General features: G+C 37.8%; 1 protein-coding gene across 1 annotated transcript in view; it reads left to right on the forward strand.

Moving 5' to 3' along the window:
• Positions 1–20,487, forward strand: part of LOC145993908 (uncharacterized) — a 198,213-nt gene that overhangs the window by 59,355 nt on the left and 118,371 nt on the right. Inside the window, exon 2 of the mRNA XM_083129820.1 lies at positions 9,397–9,572. Within this exon, the coding sequence (XP_082985946.1) occupies positions 9,397–9,572 (176 nt within the window). The remainder of the gene's footprint in view (positions 1–9,396; positions 9,573–20,487) is intronic.

The raw sequence follows: 20,487 nt of genomic DNA on the forward strand, positions 1-20,487 counted from the left end.
AATTACAAAAATTGCCTCAAATCATGTAGCACAATCAGAACATCAGAAAATAGAATTCAGAGTGTGGATCACTTGTTGACTACAAATGTTGTAAGAAAAGTGGCTCTGGATCCACATGATGATAAGAGATGCATTTTATCATGTGGCATACATACTCTACCATGGGGTCATTGTGATTTGAAAAGTGGTAATCAATGCCCAATTACAGAGCATGATTTGAAATAAATAAACATGCCTATGAACTTATTTGGGTTCAAAAAACAGGCTATTATGGACCTGCCAACACCACAACCCTCTTCTGATATAATATCTAAACTAAGTGCTTTGTTAATTATTCATCTGAACAGCATACTTACAGATGTTGATGATGAAACAGGTAAAACATTGTACATATTTAACAATAATTTAAATCATTACCAATTACCTGTAGGTGGTCAATTGCAATTTATTACAACCCCTGAGGGTAATGTCAAGATTTCAGTAGGAAGAAATATTTATAGAATTAAGCACTCAAACATGGTTTCTGGCACTGTATATACTGTTTCTGCTGGTGACTGCTTATATATTGAGGTCACGGGGTCATATGACAAGCTTATACCTTTTTTTATAGAATTAAGAATCAGATATTCAATAATAAATAACCACTAAAACAAAAATGCCTAATGATATATTTGGCCATACAAGGCATGAAGATCACAGTGATGAGATTCTGATGCTTGATGTCAGAGTCAAGAAATTAAGATGTGATTTACAATCTTTACAAACCACACTCAATGCCAGTCTTCAACTAGAAATTACAAACTTACAAACACAATGCATGGAGCCTCTTCTTAAAATTGATTCTGAACTCAAATTATTGCTTCAGAAATATACTGATTTGGCCACATTAGATAATTTTCAAAGTTTAGAAGAGGCTGTAGCAGCTCTTCAAGCCAAATTTAAGACCCAGGCCACCAACTCTGAGCAATTGAAACAGCAATTGGAAGAGCAGATAAATAATGTCCAGACACAGCTCCAAACAATTGTCAAAAGCATAAAATCACAAGAAGATTTTGATCTAGTGATTTCCACTCTAAAAGAACAGATTCAATCACTCCAGATACCTAATCTGGACCCTCTGAACAATGCCATAGCCGAGGTTAAAGAAAAAATTGAGACACTTGAAAATTTTATGAACAACTTGTCATCTTCTGATGCTTTGAGTGCAATAACTCGGAGTGTTGCCAATATTAAGCTGCAACTTGAAACATATGAAGATTTTGGAAAAATTCAAAGTACCATAACCCATCTTGAGGGTACAATAGCAGCAGTGCAAAGTGATTTGACAAATGTACAAGAATCTCTAGAATTCCGCCTGCCTGGTATTGTAGACACACTTGTCAGTGTCCAGCAACAGATCACAAAGCTTGAAAACCTCAACACTGAATCTGAGCTATCTCATTTTCATCACTTGATCGATGATATCCAAACAAAACTTGAAATTTTACAACAATCAACACCCACTCAGGCAGATATAGCCCTGCTCCAAAATGCTATGCAAAATGTGGCTGATGCTTCTGAATTAAATAATGTGAAATTGGCACTTGAATCTTTGCAAAATACTGTAACAAATCTGCCTACATCACAGGAACTTAAAAATATTAAGAGAGCAGTGAATCGCATATTGAAATCAGAAGATATCAAGAATATCCAGACAGAGATCAAACAACTTACTCAGACAGTGGCCACTCTCCCAACTAATCAATATAATAATGAACTGCATGCCCTGTTTGAGGATATCAGAAGACAGGTCCATGATCTTACTGCTCAAAATTCAAAATTGGCAGTTATTGAAAATTTGCAACAAATTGTAGCTAATATCAAGAAACAGCTAGGGACCATGGAATCCAATCAAGCAAATGCTCTGTCTGTTTTTGCCACCCAGCTTCAAGAGATTGTGCAACAATACAAGAAACTTATTGTGGACATAAAAATCAAGCCAGGCCTTGATGATGTTGTTAGGACTATTAATGAGCACCTTGAATCTGTAACAAGCAGATTGCTTACAGCAGAAAAAGAAATAACCGGCATAATCGAGAATCCAAAACATACAGTAATTCTTGAATTGTACAGTATCCCCAACAAAGAATATGATTCACCATTTACACCAGGTGGCAAAATATATATGCTGTCCCCTGCACAATTTTATTACCAGTTTTTTGTTGGGAGCACACTGAGACCAATCAAGATCAAATATTGGCTTCAACCACAGGCACACCACTACCCCACCTTATGATATAACAAATGCTGACAACAAACAAAAAATCACCAGTGTAGAGTTAGAGGATTTTACAGATCCCAATACATTAGAAACATCTTATGCTGAAGATGATGGCTCTCTGGAATTTCATATACAAATAGGAGACAAATTATATTTAGAAAATCCTGCTGAACACCCCATACTTGCAATATTCTTGTTTTCATATTATGTCTAGAGAAATTATTGTTGATGAATTACACAGACAAGCCAGACATAATTATAAGAGACTGCCAGTAGTCACAAAAGGCATAGATGATTTATGGCAGAGCGACTTGATTGAGATGGCAAGTGGACAGCTGAAAAACGTAGACAAAATCAACAAGGGCTACAAGTATCTACTCACTGTAATATACACATTTTCAAAATTTGCCTGGGCTGTGCCACTCAAATCCAAGACTGGAAAATGTGTTACAGAAGCCTTCAGGACAATCATCAATCAGAGTGGAAGATCACCGCGCTATTTGCAAACAGATAATGGCAAAGAATTTTATAATTCTGTGTTCCAACAATTTATTAAAAGCCAGTCAATACAACATTATTCGAGTTACTGTGATCTCAAGGCCTCAATTGTAGAGAGATTCAACAAAACCCTAAAAAATCTTATGTATAAACAATTTACACTTCAAGGTAATTATAAATGGCTTAATATTCTTCCAGAACTTCTACATAAATATAACAACTCGGTCCATTCCACAATCAACATGAAACCCTCTGAAGTAACTTCAGATGAGCAAAAATTGATCAGGACTGTTTATTATCCTAGATACTAAGCCAACAACAAGAAAAACCAAATACAAGGTGGGTGATCAAGTAAGAATCAGCAAATATAAGCACTTATTCAAAAGAGGCTTTACAAGAAACTGGAGCACTGAATTATTTACAGTGGTTCAAGTTAAACCTGGGACCCGATACACATATATAATAAAAGACCACCGAGGAGAAATTCTCAAAGGCCGGTTCTATGAAGAAGAACTCAACAAAACTAAACAGCCTGACACATATCTCATAGAAAAAATCATCCGCAGAAAAGGCAACAAGTTATTTGTCAAATGGCTAGGACTTCCAGAACACAGCTGGATCGATGCAGACAAAGTGATAATATGAGCACCTGTGATGTTATAAAAAGGCTGCCAGAACCTGAACAGCAGATTAAGAGAAATGGCAAGTTGCTGCCTGAATATATTAGATGTCTTATTGTTGGGCCATCGGCTTGTGGTAAAACTACACTAATGATTGATAATTTTTTATTGGCACCCAACTGGTTAGACTGGAAAAACAGGCACTTGTATGTCTTCTCTAAGAGCTTGGAACAATTAAAATATCAGCAGCTGATGAAGCTATATGATGGATTGGATATAGCCACTTTTGAACCAGATGTTAAGCCACTCCATGAATGTCTTGATAACTCTGTTGTTGTGTTTGATGACATTATACTGGATAATCAAAACAAGGTTAGAAATTTCTTTACACAGGCCCGACACAAAAACATTGATTGCTTCTACCTGGCACAGACTTTTTCTAAAATACCGAAGCAGCTAATCCGAGACAACAGCAATTTTATATGTGTGTTTCATCAAGATCATACCAACCTCAAACACATACATGATGAATATGTAGGTGAGGACTTGAGCTACAATGATTTTTCCAAGTTTTGCAGTAGGTGCTGGAACCAGGACAGTTATGGGTTTGTCACAATTGATATGACAAGAAAACCCAGTAGTGGCAAATACAGAAATAAAATCAACAATTTTCTAGACATTGAAACATATATAAATAAACATGAAAAGGCCAATCATTGATGATCTTAAATTAAAAGATTATCTTGTAAAAAGATTTAAGGGATGGAAATCAGAGAACCGAGGAATCTATGAACAACACAAGCAAACAGAACAGCCTATTATTGATGCTATTAGTGAATTAGGTAAAAATATCAAAACTGTTACAGAGCAAAATCAAAATTTGATCACAGAGCTTGTACCTGTAGCTACTAGGAACATATTAGATTATCCAATCACCCCACTTTCTAGTATTCATACACCTAGTCCTGTTGCTCCTCGAAGAATTGAAGCTACTCAGGATCCTATTGAATTGGGTCTTCTTGCTAAAAAATATTTAAGCACACCTAAAGACAACAAAGATGAGGTCTTTGGCTTATATGCTGACACAGAGCGTGATGGTAGCATCATACATAGAATTGGCAATTTCCGAGTAACATTTATGGGAGATGATCTCATTGCATATTCAGAATCTCATCTTGGAGAAAGAGGTGCTTTTGTTAAATATCCCGGAACACCTGGATTGTGGGAAATGATGACTAGGAAAGGCCTGGCAGCTATGCAGATCAAGATTATGAGCATTACAAAGGAATATTAATAAAATCAGATGCTCTATACCAGAACAATGATCCCACACAAAAAAGAGTCAAGTCTAGCAGTGGAGCAAAATACAACAATTTAATCAAGCCCATATGGTCACAGATCAAGACTGGTAGTGGAATCAAACAATACAAAACCCTGCCTAAAGAATTTGTCTGGGTTGATGATGTCAGGAAACTTGTAGATAGGTTATTGGTGATAGCTGAGGAGGAAAATGCTGGCAACCACAATTTTTACAATGAAAAGGTTGGAATTATGGACATGAAAAGCACAAAATTGTCTAATTTTATAGTGAATGACACTAAGGGGATTGGATATCTCATAAAAATTATTAATACTCTACCACCTAAATTTTGGAATATTTCTGAGGGTCGGGGGTTGGTTAATGACATTATAAACAAGCTGCCATTTGAACTACATATTCCAGGCTATCAGTATTGTGGTCCCGGTACAAAATTGGACCATAGATTAAACAGAGGTGATCCTGGTGTTAATCCCCTAGATGCTGCTTGTAGAGACCATGACATAGCATACAACACACATTCTGATCTTGACAAGAGACATGTTGCAGACAAGAAATTAGAAGAGGCTGCATTTGGTAGATTTGTAAGCAAAGATGCTTCTTTGAGTGAGAGAATAGCAGAATTGCGGACCACCATAGCTATGAACACCAAACAAAAACTGGGGTGGGGGCTGTGAATATGTATATAATAAACCTACAATGAAGGCCAAGGGTGTTATGTATCAAATACCTTATGCAGGTCTTAAATCTCTTAAAACTATTGATAGCCTTTTAACCAAAAAGCAGCGGAAGAAAAAAAATTCTTGTCTTGCAAAGGGCCATGGTATGAAATTGTTGCTTAGTACCCCCCAATTAAAAAAAATACAACAATCTAGAAAAAAATCACATGTGGGGGGTTTCATATTTACTATCCCGGCCATCTTAGCAGCACTTGGGGCTGTTGGGAGCTTAGCTGGGGGATCAGCTTCCATAGCAAAAACAGTAATAGATGCCAAGAAAAATAAGGCAGAATTAGATGAAATAAAGCGCCATAACCTGGCCATGGAGAAACAAGGCAAAGGTGTTAAGAGAGCCATGAATAAGTTTGAAAAAAACAAGAGCCGCTTACAAACAAAGATATTGAAGCTTTAATCAAGCCACTGGGCATCAAAAATTTTAGAGGTGTGTACATGTCTGATTCTTTACCAGAACAACCACTCAACAAAGAGTGTGGCATTGTTAATTTGGATAAGTACAAAAATCAGGGCACTCACTGGATTTGTTATCTTAAATATTTAAACAATGAGGCATTTGTGTTTGATTCATTTGGAGGTGTTCCACCTGAAAATTTAGTAACATATCTAAAATCAGCTGATCTTTATTACAATAATGCCCGTGTTCAAAATTTCGAAGATGTTAATTGTGGACATTTGTGTTTATCTGTTCTTAGATATATGTCTCAAATAAATAAACCATCAATTGAAAATTTTCAAAAAGCCTTGTGGTATTTAAAACATCATGGGGGTATTCCGTCTCACCAGCCAAAATTCAATATTGAAACTTAGATTACATGATGATATAGTGTATCCCAAAACAATAGCTCTCAGAGCATTTTATGGCATGTACTTGATCCCTAATATTACACACCACAACAACAAAATTGCAGTAGGGGATCAAAAAATTGTCATCACTCCAGGGCAATATAAGCTATCCACTCTAAATGCTCAATTACCCAGAGGTATAGTATTAACTCAAAATTCTGTCACTCACAGAGTAGAGATTGTATCTGCTACAGAAACAGTGGATCTGGGTACTATAGGAGAGCTGTTAGGCTTTGAGAACAACACAAAACTTGAACCAGCCATCAAACACACTGCTATTAATATACATAAATTCTTAGCCATAGAGACTCTGAATATTCACTGTAATGTGGCCGAGGGTATGATCACCAAATCAAATGGCATAGGCACTCACAAACAAACTGGCATCATTGCAACATTTAAACCTAATTCTGAATTTATGGAGCCAATCATCTACACTCCATCCCCAACATTATATTTTCCTGTGTGCCATAATAGAGTAGATAACATTGAATTGATGGTCACTAATGAAAAAGAAGAATTAGTTGATTTTGCTGGAGCCACAACAACTGCAATCATAGAGATTAATATTTAAATAAAAATACATACAAAAAAATGGAAAATATTGAGAGTTATGAGCTACAATCATTCCCCCCAAACAGGAGGACATTTGCAAATTTAAATCAACCCAACACAGAGATTGAGGTTGATCTTGATGTAGGGGATGGCTTTATACACCCCCACAGAGCAGATCTATACATCAAATTTGATGTTGTAAAGCTCGATGGAACAGATTATCCGGCAAATTCAAATATAAGATTGGTGGACAATTTTGTGCCATATCTGTTCTCTGAAATTGAGATCAGAAAGCATGGTGTTGTTATAAACAGAGTGGATTATCCCGGCATTACCTCCACAACTTTGGCCACACTAAAAGTATCCAAAACCGAGGCTTCTTACTACAAAATAGGTGGATTTGAGGCTGGTGATAAAATATTATCCAAGAGCCACACAGTGCTGTTTCCAATGCGCCTGTTGCCAGGATTCTTCTCAGATTACAAAGATATTATGTGGAAGGGTGGTTTAAGAATCACATTTAGAAGAGCTGCCAATGATAATAATGCTTTGATGAGGTACAGCACATTAAACTCTACAGGGGAAGCTCTGCCCAATACCCTACCTGATGAAGGCAAATGCATTACTCAGACTATGGAGCTAAGAATCCCAGTTGTTGAATATGAAGCCAGTTATGCTCTTAAATACAAAGCAGATATAATAAAAAATCCACAAGTACCTTTACAATTTTATACATATCAATGTGTACAGAAGCCTGCCGCTGGTACTTATTATGAGTTTGATGCTACAAATTCATTCTCCAGTATACAATATGACATGCCAGATTTTGTGGTGGTACTGTTTCAGACTGGAAGACACAATAATCAGGAAAAAAATTCAAGTAGATTTGATAACTGCAACATCAAGAACATATATCTTAAAATGGCAGAAATGAGGTGTTCCCCAGAGAAAATTATAATTTAGACATGTCCAAGGATGATTTCCTCAAATTATATGAAGCAATTACAGCATACAAAAGGGTCACTACTGGCAATACTGACATGTATTACACACCAGATGAATTCAAAGCACAGAGACCCATGTTTGTCATCAACACTTCAAAAAGGAAACAAGTTGTGGTTAATGACAGGACAAACATTAAAATTATCTGTGAATTCCACGATACACTCCCTGATGACACCATATGTAGTGTTATTCTCATAGGTGAAAAATCATATGTTTATGATGTAAGAAATGAGAGAGTCACAGAGCAATTCTAGAAGATTTTTGCACAATGCATTGTCTTAGTACTAGATATGCAAGTTGAGGCTGGTGTCCAATTAAAATATTGAGCATATTCCAGGTAACAAGTATTTAAGCATATATTACATTATATTATTGTATAAGCAAAAGCTCTTATAAGCATTTTTGGCTTAGTTTTAAGTGTAGCCAAAACAATAACTAGAGGGGCATATTTTTGACAAGCTTATGGACAACAAACTGAGAGATGTAGCTTTTACACACTTGGCCAAATCTGTCTGTTGAGGCTTCTTCATTTGTACACTAGGGCTCAAAATTCTTTAGATTTAAATATGAACACACATGGCCGATTGATGCATATGCCCCCCCTTGACATTGTTTTAAGTGTAGGAAAATCTGTATATTGAGGGTTCTTCTTTTCTACACTAGGATTCAAAATTCTTGGGGATTAAGAGCATATCACACTTGAAGAATTGGGGAATAAGAGCATCTTGTCATAATTTTAAGTGTAGGCAAATCGGGCTGTTTAATCAAATGACCTCTTCTTTTCTACACCTATAAGTGGTCCCAAAAATACCACAAATCATACTACTTGTGGGGGATAGTGTCCTACCATAGAATTGGCTTGTTTTGTTCCTGTAAAGCACCAATGCTTTCAGACTTGTAAAATCATGAAGCACCATGCTAACTTTGATATGGATATTTGCTCGCTTCCCTATCCTATACTAGCACAAATGATCTTCATTGTTCATACATTCCACAACACAATATACTGCCCCTTTCCATTTGTATATTTCGGATTTTCGTGCTGGTCCTGCATTCTCGCGAAATAAAATAATTGCTATTACTTATGACTCATGACATAAATATGACTTACTTAGCTAAAGGTAATATGCATTATGTAATATAATCTAGAGGTACTGGGAATCCTCTGACACATTATATCTCACCTCACAGCTGGTCTTATAAATCGTTTTATGGACCACATATACGCGGTACATATTAGAGAGTCGCAAGGCTGCTACAACCAGTCCTCGTCCGCTTCTACTGATGCTCCTTATGGCAAAGGTGGCCCACCATTTGATTCTGGCAAAGTAGTTCTTTTTCCTCCGTATTACTCTCTCCGCCTGTGCTGCCATGGGCCACTGTCTGTGACAACATTGAGTTTCATGCACCCTAAACCACTGTGATTGCGATGTAGCCAATTCCAAATGCCTTGTTTATTAATTTGCTCTTCATAAATTAAACGGTATTTAGTATACGTTATTGCTAATACTTTTCTGTACATTTCCGACCATGACCTAATACATGATTATGCTATTCCAGGAACGGCGTGGGATAGAGAAACCTTTAGTACAGAGCTGGCGTATGAGAACGGAGATCCGGTTCAGATACGCAGTGACGATTGTGAGCAGTGAGGTTGTCAACCCATCTGGAATTGCACAGGAGACAGTCTTCAACGTTCTTATTCCTGACAGGGCCTTCATTTCGGGATTCCTCATGTAAGTACTATTTCTCTACCGGAAGACTTTCTATGGTAAATATGTAACTACAATATATTGCTAGGCATGCAGATACATTTTCGACTTACAGGATTTCTGCTCCCCTGGTGTAAGTGTTGAATGCAATTTCACTGCTAGAAGTATGACGTCGTAGTCGAATTTTGAGCACAATTTTATAATTGATATCTCATCAGGTTTTTGCTTTATTCACTATTTTCTTATCATCATACATAACCTAGAAACATATAAAGGATTGCATGTATATATATTGAGTCCATTATTTCTAAGTTAATTTTGAATTGTTGCTAATTTTGTTTCCTTTCTTTGAAACATTTGAATAAAATTTAGGGGCCGATCATGTGACATGAAGTTTTGTCATGGAATGTAATATCACATGGAAAATGTTACGTAATTTAATATTTATTAAGGAAACAATATTATTGAAGGATTAATTGAATATTTGATCACAAAAAGTAATGAGATATACTTAAATATTCAGTTTATGTTCATTTCAAAATCAACGCATTTAAAATCCAAAGGTGATCTTAATACGGATCTTAGTTTTCAATGTGCGTATGGAACATGCTTTGTGTGGTCCTCAACGTCCTGAATCAGGCTCTGTCTTTTTCTATTTTCATGAATGTTTACTCAATGAAGTTAGAGTTCAGAAGCATCAGTGACAACTTTCAGTGACTCGGGGATTGCTTTCGACGTTTTGAAATTGTGAGAGAACTCAGGAACACGTTTGAACATGAATTTTGTGCCAAGTCGAAGTGAAGACGCAAAGGGAGGCTGAAATAATAGTCATGCAGATCCCTTGCTTCTAAAACTTAGAAATCTGTCATTTTGATGTAACTTCAATTCCTGCTTTCATCAATAGCCTTATGCGAATTATATTTTCTCGCTTAGATTGCATTTCGGAAAACATTCGCGAAAACAGCTCAGATCCAAGATACCACAAGTAGGGATAGAGGAGCTAACGGAAGAACAGCCGGAGGCTGAACCTCGACCTTTAATGAAGAATATTTAAATTCAATTGATTTGAATTGAATTATCATGGCAGATTCTGAAACACATTTATTAACTCTTGCTATTCGATCTGGTTGAGTAGAAGTAAGTCATTGACCGAGGCACAACTTGTCTTGTGACATATCATCTTTCCTGGTAGATGAAACTTGAGAACAAGCGGAGATCCCTACAATGTATTTTATTTGTATAACAACTATTAATATATAACTCCTTGTTCTTACCTTGGGCATGTAATTTGATGATTAAGTTTGGGTTTTATGTCCACTTTATGTACAGAAAGGCTAATCGGGACGTAAACTACAGTTTAAAGTGTTATCCGAACCACGATGTGCCTCCACCGAGTATCGAATCCGGTACACCTTGATTACAAAGACACGAAGTTACCAATACGTCTTCGAGGAGTCGATAGCAATTTGTTTTCATAAATGCATTGTAGGTATTTATAATACATTTTTAGGACTATTCTAACCTGGCGTATTAACGTAATACACCACTACATTTGTTGGCTTGGTAAAACAATTAGATGAACTTGCAACACTGCAATAAGTTTTAAAGCATGGCAGTGAATACTGTGATATCCACGTCTGCTAGATTTTTCATTTGGTACAAAACAAGGTAATTAAAAATAAAAAAATCCTTAATGTGACTTATTTATGATACCATTCTAGCATATGCTATTTCCCAAGTATCCAAATAAAGATAACCAATGTTTTGGAAAATAACCCTGGCCCGGAAATGCTCCAGTCAGATCGGTTGGCTTCGACTGTTGACTGACGGATCAAGAATGTGGGCAACATTTACAGCATCCTCCATCAATACCAATCAGAATTGTAGTTACGCATATTCTCAAGAGCAACATTATTGTAATCTTAATAGTGCTATTAATTTCTCAAGTATGTGTAAACGTACGCTGAGTTAGACTTGTAAACATTTCACTAAGAAGAGACTCTAAGATTGTTATTTTGTGCAATATTGGGAAACGTACAACTTATATATCACGAAATTCTCCTCTTAAACTCCGTGCCACAAAATAGGAAAATGAACTTTCAACTTTGGAACTTTAAGTATATTAATTTATTTTACTGCATGCAAGTCTCGTTGAATTAACCCTAGATATCTAAAGCGTCGTCTGGCAGACTACGCATGTTGTGCCGTTTTCTTGTCTCATCCCCTTCCACTTAACTCTTTGCTCCCATTGCTGTCTACCTTCATTTGGGTCAGAGAGACTGGTGGGGAAGTGTGTCGGTGTCCTTTTACAAGCGTCCATTCAGTGTGTTTTTAATTTTTCGTCGTCTGGCAGACGAAAAGTTAGTCTCTACGTACGTACACCAAAATTTCCATGACAACTTCGCAAATTTTGATAACATCCTCAGTATGGAAATGACAACAACTAATGCAGTTGCTCAACAACAACAAGGAAGGAACATTTTTCATTCTGCTACTCAAGCAAGCGGCGGATGACCAGATTTTTCTGCTGGCATTGCTACAAAGCTATGTTTGATGAACACCAAGCAAAGCATTGTTTTTATTGCACCCAAGACTTCATATGTTTTACAAAATTTATGCTGTGTTTTAATTCTGAAGAAATCAGCAGTCCAGCAGACGAATGGTTAGCTTTAACGTCTGGCGCAGGATACGTTAGCTATCTAGGATTAAGGATCTACAGTTGAGGTAGTTCATTGAGTGATTAGAAATTCATTTCAATAATTTGAACATTATTCTCATTTTCGTTTGCATTTCTGCAGTATGTACAGGCTGCCTCAACATGATAATTTCGTCTGAAATTGTCCAAATTACTTTTTTCAAATTTCTCGTTTTGCAATTTGAAACTTTATGAGAAAGAGAAATGATCAATTTAGATCATTAATGTCGCTTACGAACCAACCTAGGACCAATCGAGTTAATTTATATTGCGTTCAGGTACTGCTTGCTAGGTCTTTCATTTGGCCAAAACATGCCTGAGTAGCCTGCTACAGTAGAAGAGGTGAGACAAGAAACTCTCCCACCGGTGTGCTGGGTCGGAAACGCAGCAAGCGCATGCGCGAACTTCACTTATCGTGCGCACAGGCAGGATTGCCGAACGTCATAAATGTTGTGTGAGCACCGAGAAACAACGCGATCGACTTCCTTGTCTTCATTTCATTTTTTCATTTAAAGTGTGTGTTTGTTTTTGTGTGATTTTGTGTGCAGTGTACTTGCTAGCATGGAAGCTTGCAGTTCAGAGAAAGCAAGTGAACTCGGTGGACGGAAAGTAATCCACAGCCAAGGGCGAGAAATTGGATATAATGTCAATGCATTTATGAAAGACGAGGTGGGAGTTCGTATGTCCGAAAACCAGTTGCAAAGGAGGGTGGCTCGCGCATGTGGTCTTTCATTCAGCAGTGTGAGAAGAATTGTACTAATAGAAATAAAGCATGCACTACGTTGAAGAAACACTTTCATACGCCCCATAAAACACGACCTCGCCGAAATCAAAAGTGATATAGACGAGTTCGATAAGTGTGTTGTTAGGCGTGTTGTGCACGAATTTCACCTTACGGACGGGGGTTTTGAAACAAAGAATAGAGTTCCAAGGCAGTGTCTGGTGTGTGCGCAAGATAATACGTGACCTAGAGTTTAAGTGGGAAAAAGCAGAAAATGATAGACAATTGCGCTATAGAAAAGTGCGAAATAAGAAGTTTACGTTCATCGTACCTCAAAGCCATAAAAATCTTTCGTCGACAAGGACGACCCATTGTTTACGTTGACGAGACTTATTTTCACAGCTCGACAACAAAGAAAGAAGCTTGGGTGGATGGAACCGCGGCTGGCGTCAAAGCACCGGTGTCTAAAGGGCAACGTGTAATTGTTGTACATGCTGGCGGTTGATGTTCAAATCTGGAAAATCTTTTGGTAATTACCACCATGATATGAATGCCCAAAATGTTTATTTGATTATTTTTTTTTATTTGATATATGTACAGAGTGGCTCAAAAAGTCACTTAACACCCCCAGTACAAGGCCACTGTAGCGCGCAACATGGAAATGGTGATGACCAATCGTTATCAGGCCAAGAGGGAACCACATTGACGCCACCCACGCGGTCGGCGGCCATCTTGATGTCCGCCATCTTGATGTCCGCCATCTTGAATTCAACTTCAGACTTTTAAATGGGAAGGAGGTGATATGATATATCAAATCAGGCTAGAATGTCACGAGAAATGTAATGGTGAAGGTTTTTTTTGACGTATCTTTAACCAGTAAAAAGTTATGACTGAATTGTTGTACCAATTTGCTCCTTTTCGAGGTGTTAGAAAAATGCCTTAAAATTTGTTTAGCGCATCGGTAATGTATCGAGATCAAAGTGATGTCTAGCGTCACACTGTAATTGTTCGTGACAACCATTCATAATGCACAGCTCTTCGTGGATGTATCCGATTAAAATCTTGTGCAATGACATGCGAACTTCTCTCCCTAGCCGTCACTTTGATTTCAATGCGTTTCCGATGCGCTAAACAAATTTTAAGGCATTTTTCTTACACCTCGAAAAGGAGCAAATTAGTACAAGAATTCAGTCATAAGTTTTTACTGTTTAAAGATACATAAAACAAACCTTCACCATTGCATTTCTCGTGAAATTCTAGCCTGATTTGATATATCATATCACCCCCTTACCATTTAAAATTCTAAAGTTGCATTCAAGATGGCGGACATCAAGATGGCCGCCGACCGCGCGGGTGGCGTCAATGTGGTTCCCCCTTGGCCTGATAACGATTGGTCATCACCATTTATATGTTGCGCTCTGCAGTGGCCTTGTACCGAGCGTGTTAAGTGACTTTTTGAGCCACCCTGCATTTTATTTTAGTTCGCGTTTTATGCCTCTTGGCTAATTTGCGAAGATGGGGATGAGTGATGAAATGATGAAACTGATGAATGGACATTCACAAACAACCATGCCCTGAGCGGGATTCGAACCCGGGACCCTTGGCGTCGCAGCGCAATGTGCTAACCACTCAGCCACAGGGTCTGGCCACAAAATTATGAGAAGTGGCTACGAGAGAAGTTGATCCCAAATTTGACACCAACCAGTGTGGTTGTTGTTGACAACGCCTCATGCAATAACGTACAAATAAATCCTGCGTCTTCCTCCTCCGGAAAGAAAGATTATGATTCAGTGGCTCGTTCAAAACAACATCCCCTTTGACGCACACATGTTCAAACCAGAATTGTATTCATTGCTGAAAATAAACAACACTGTTTGAAGATGTTCAAAATTGATTCCATCTTAGCAGAACACGGTCATTCCGTTGTACGTTTAGCGCCATACCACCCAGATCTTCTTGCTTACTTTTCTTGCGTTCTCCTTCTGCGTAGACAGTTTGGTCCGTATGCACTACCAACCCTGCTTCTGTGCGTCCTTACCCTACGTATGGCTTGGGCGTGAGGTCGCGAGGAGTTTCTTGTCTTGCCTATTCTACTGTACAATACGATATATTCATAGTTGATGCGGACGCGCAGACACCATCAGCGCGTGAAAGGAAATATTCTCAGCTTTGTGATTATTACCCAGAAATATTTCCTGTTGTAGACTTTTAATTGCATAACCTAAAGAGGCAGGAAGACGATAAGATGAAAATATTTAATTTATTTATATGTACCGTTGCTCTTCTTTCACTTTTGGATAATCGCGACGATATGGATTAGTGGTGATGAAATTGATGAAGAGACATTCACAAATAACACTCATGCCTAGACCAGGAATAGAAACCACGACCACTGTCATCGTAGCGCACAGTGAAAATTAAAGTAATTTATGTTGTTGTAATAATAAAATGTACTAACCCTTCAATTGGAGAAAACTTTGTTGATCTTAATTTTGCTAGTTGTTACATACCAATATCCTTACATTGCATTGAGATAAACTTTCATAGTCACAAAAATTTAATCTTTATGCATATTGTAGCTTCAGAGATACGAAATCACGTATTTGTATTTGTAGTTATGTTATTTTATGTCGTATTTTTATCACTTGTGACTAATCGTAACGATGATGATGAATGATGATACAATGAAATTCTTGAGAGGACAATAAAAAATCCATGTCGAGGTCATAGACTGTTGAACGTGTTTCGAAACTAATATAAACACTACAAAATTCCAAGCACAAGGAATTTTGTAGTGTTTATTTTAGTTATCTACATGAAGATGATGGTGTCATGAAAACGACCTTAGAAGTCGCGGTATATTTTCAAATGAATTTACTCGAAATATAAATAACATATTAAGGGGTGAATTCAGATATCTTACGAATAGATAATAATTTACGTAGGGACAAGGAAAAGTGTTAAAAGTATTAGTTAAGATTCAATATTTAAGTTAAGTATAAAACATATGTAGATCATTATGAGGACGCTAATGAAACCGAACAAAAAATTTGATTCCTAGCGTAAAACAATAATGAATCCACTTGAATTTTGGATGAATACAAAAAAATAATAAGAATATGAAGAAAGCAGATGAAGGGTGCACGTAGAGTGTGGGGAGGCCGAAATATTTAGAAAAAGTGCTTGCAATGCACATGATGAAATTGTAACCATATTTTATTACAAATAATATTGTTCTCTGTGATTTAGTGGCTGTAATTTATAGCAATTAACTGCTATTTCGTACAAGATAACAAAATAACTTCTTCAGGAGAAATTACAATCACGCTGATTGCAGTAACTGGGACTGCACAGGACGAAAAAAAAATTGAAACCAGATTTCAAACGGAAATGTTTATAATCCAGACGTTCGGGACTAAAAAACTTGCCATTTCACGACACGGTGAAAATCTGAATATCTACACACTATATCCCCCTCAAGTAATTGTTTTTTTTTTTTTAAATTCTGGAAGAGAAACCTCCTAATCTGAAGAAATTTCAGAAACACTTTGAGTGCAGAAAATATCAAGAATTCACCAATTGTTAAATACGATCCTTTGGAGTTTGCCGACTGGTAAAATAGTGGGCTTAAGTCTGATCTGTTAACAATACCAAAGAATTTTAAATTCAATTTCAGTTTTATGATTTGTAAAATAATAACAATCATAATGAAACTGAAATGTGATGTAGATTTCTATGATTGAAGGGCTCGTAGAGTGTGGGGAGGCTTTCCCCTGAGAAAAATCCTGCAGGAGCACTTGGAGCACAAGATTACTCAACTTTAATTGAGACAACAGACAAAATCCCCTCGTAAACACAAAATATCAAAAGTGTTATTTATTGTGAAAGATGAAGGAAACCTGAAAGTGCTTGGTAGCAATGATGTGAAAGAAAGCATCACTGTTAAGTTTTAGCCGTTCACCGGTTTAAACTGCTTCGCTGCAAGAGGATGTGTGTATGAAGAATGGAATAATTTACGATCATCACCCTTTACCAATATTTAATAGAGACTATACAAGCGAGTGGGGAGATGACCACGCACGAGCCAGTATGATATCTAAACACTGATAATGATAAACCCAAAGTGCACCATTGTACCTGGTTTCTCTCGTGGTTCCTCGTTTGAGTCACGACGTTTGGGTTAGCCCAAACATTTTAAACGGACCGACTTGACACTGTCACTGGCAACACTTTCGCGCTTCGCCCTTTCGATCCCGACTTCTCTGGCGACCTATCGTCACCCTGGGACTGCTGGCGTTTTTGATTATACAGCATTTTATTCCCATTTTTCCCTGAAAAGAAATGGGGTTGACCAGGGGACAATTTATTTCTTTAAAAAAAATGTGATTAAATGACCAGTCCCCCGTATATAACACAATTCGTCGTAGGGCAGTAGGCTTGTATTTAGTGTCACATTAACATGCACTGTGGAACGTAACAAATAATAATACACTAATTGAAGTGTAGCACTGTTGCACTGTTCAGTCGTATATTCCGAAGCTAATGTAACCAAAATTGGCAAATATGATAGTCTCGGTGGCTCTATGTGCGGTTAGAAAATCATTTCCCAAAATGTTGATGGTTTCTGAGCATTCATACAGAAGTGCCGTGTGCAGAAAAGAGTGATCGGCCAATTTGAAGTGCAAGTCAGATTCGTTTCTTATTGAAAAATTTGAATTGTTAAAAGCACTTAAGACATGAATTTCTATTTTGCCTTGATATTTGTCTGTTCATAATAGTTGTGGTACTTCCTGAATCTAAAAGCATTGGAATATGCTTCTTTCCTACAGTTATGTTAAGGTTGTTGATTTTTGTTAGGGGAATTGTGATTTTCTGGATTTTTTTTCTGAAATTCCAGTGTTACCTTCCTGTGCACTAGTAACCGAAGTAAGGAGATTACGATTTTGCTTCTGTTTAGGTTTCTCCTTTCTCACACTTCGTCCTTTCATTTCATCTGTACGTTCGTAAAACGAGAACAGCTGTTTGAAATAGCCTTCAAATATCTCTTTGTTAGAATTTGTATGAGCACAAAACGTAATACAGTCTATTTCACCAGGATGTTCTTCTAAAAATTGCTTCGCACATGAAAGGGCTATTTTGGCTGCGGTTGCTGAGTCGAACCTGAAAGCGCCTTTTGCTAGGTGTGGAAAAGCAAAGGACCTTTGTCCTAAACTTGGAAGTAGATTTAGGTAGTTGATATAGAATTTTTGCAAAATTTGAAGGTCTTGGTTGTTGGGAGTGACGGAATGAAAAATATAATTAACAGGTAGATTGTATACTGGGGTAAATCTTACGTCACCGGGCTGTTTCTTGTTGAAGATTATAAGTTCGTCGTCGAATTGCTGACCGTATGCTCTAGCAAAAGCTAAGGCTACTCCGCCGATAGGTAGAAATTCAGGGTTGCAAGCTGAAACCAAAGCATTTGCTTCTGCTTTTGTCATATCAGCTGTTATGATGTTAATCTTGCTTTTGTGCTGTGGAAACCTGTGTTGGACTTTGCTCTCGATTGGAAAGGGAGCCGTATCGCTTGAACTCGGTTCGGTCGTCTGTGAGCACTGAACTCCTTGCTGATTAGAGAAAAATTCCTCGACTTCTTTAAGTACTTGAGAGCCCTGAGGGGCATATCCGATAAATTCAAAGACCCTTGCTTCCAGGCTGGAATGTGCTGACTGCCGACTAGTGTTCAATTCCTTATGTACCCGATTCCTAAGATCGTCGTGATCTATACGGAGAGCCAGTATCATGAAACTAGGTTTTACAAGACAGACAAGTTACCCTGTAATATATCAAAAATGCTTTGTTGTGAACAATTTCTGATTCTGATATATGTGACGTCAAGGCAGGGTCTCTTAGCACTGTGTTAGGCGTATCTCTAACTTTCAAGAACGGATTGTTTGCACTAAAAGTATCGAGGGCGGTGAAATTGTTTCTCGCTTGCTTATCCTCCGCGGCTTTAATGAGCTCCTACTCAGGAAATTTTATAACTTCAGAAAACATAATGATTATTTCAATTGACGTAATAATTTTAATTTACTTATTGACGGGGAGTGAGTGACCGGTATCTATTTTGTCTTTACCATGACAAAACCGGCGCGATAACCACCATGTTAAGTTTCAGCCGTTCGCCGGCTTAACCCTTAACTGGTAACGTGGGGTGCCTACACATCCCAGTCACTTTTTGCTGGTGGATAGTTCAGCGCTTAGTCACTATAGGGTACTGTCCTCCCGTATATCTCTCTGTCTGTGCCTAGCGTTCACACGTATAGAATAGGCGCTATGCACAGGGTGAGTAATCTTCCGCTGGAAATATTACAATCCTTGGCACGTTCCCATTAGCGTAAGTTTTTTGTGATCGGGCTGTGCATCTTGTTTAGTGCATTATGGAGAAGGAGAGGCACGGAATAAGACAAGATGACCCTGGGTTTGAAGAGTGGGCCCGCGGCATACTTGATGAGGCTGAAAGCGATCTTAGTGAAGATGATGACTCTGAGGTGGATCCAGATTTTGTCAGTGACTATTCGAACAAATCCGAATTAGAGGCATCCGAATCTGATTCCGAGAGCGATGAGCCTGTACGTCCCGCAAGAAGAGTTTGCACTTCACAACATGGGAATGATAGCGACAATACAACGCCTGACCCCAGGTATTACTATGGAAAAATAGGTTCAGGTGGGCTTCCGATGCCCCCTCTAGCAACGTACGAACGCGGAGACAAAATATCACTCGCAACACTTTTGCGCTTCGCCATCTCGATCCTGACTTCTCTGGCAACCTCTCGTCACCCTGGGACTGCTGGTGTTTTTTTTTTATATACAGCATTTTATTCCAGTTTGTGACACCGCACAAGAAAGAAACTGTTGTAGGGAAAATTAAATGATTTAATTGCGTAAGGAAGTGAAGAAGGGATTACATGAGTTTACAACAGAAAATATATCTGCAATGTCTGTCCATAAATTCTCGCTAGAAAGTAATGGGAAAGAGAAACTGGTAAATATTAAACCAAAAGAGACAAGGTAATGAGACATAGTATGTACGCCACTGGAGCGAAATAACGTTAATAAAAGCAAGGAAAGTGTTTCTAATCGAGGGGAAATATGGAGTATTGAGAGTAACACTGTATGCTGATTACTGTAAGTTATTTAGAAACATCGCTTCAGTTGACGACACTTGTTCCATGCAAGACAATCTCACACACATTGAACGCTGGTGCCAAGACTGGAATCTAAAAATAAATCCCGAGAAATCTGTTTTTATGAGGTTTACCCTCAAATCCAATTTTACAGCACCATCCTATAGATTATGCAACAAAATCATCCCGTTCGTACAACAGCACAAAGATCTTGGAGTCATTTTCGACAGCAAACTCACTTTCAGCCACCACATAGATTACATAACCTCGAGAGCCATGAAAACCCTTCGGCTAATTTACAGATTTACAGATATCACACATGTTTCTGCCCTCAAAACCTACTTTACATCGTGCG

This window comes from Lepisma saccharinum, chromosome 10, assembly GCF_977018435.1.
Source record: "Lepisma saccharinum chromosome 10, izLepSacc3.1, whole genome shotgun sequence".
Classification (NCBI taxonomy): Eukaryota; Metazoa; Arthropoda; class Insecta; order Zygentoma; family Lepismatidae; genus Lepisma; species Lepisma saccharinum.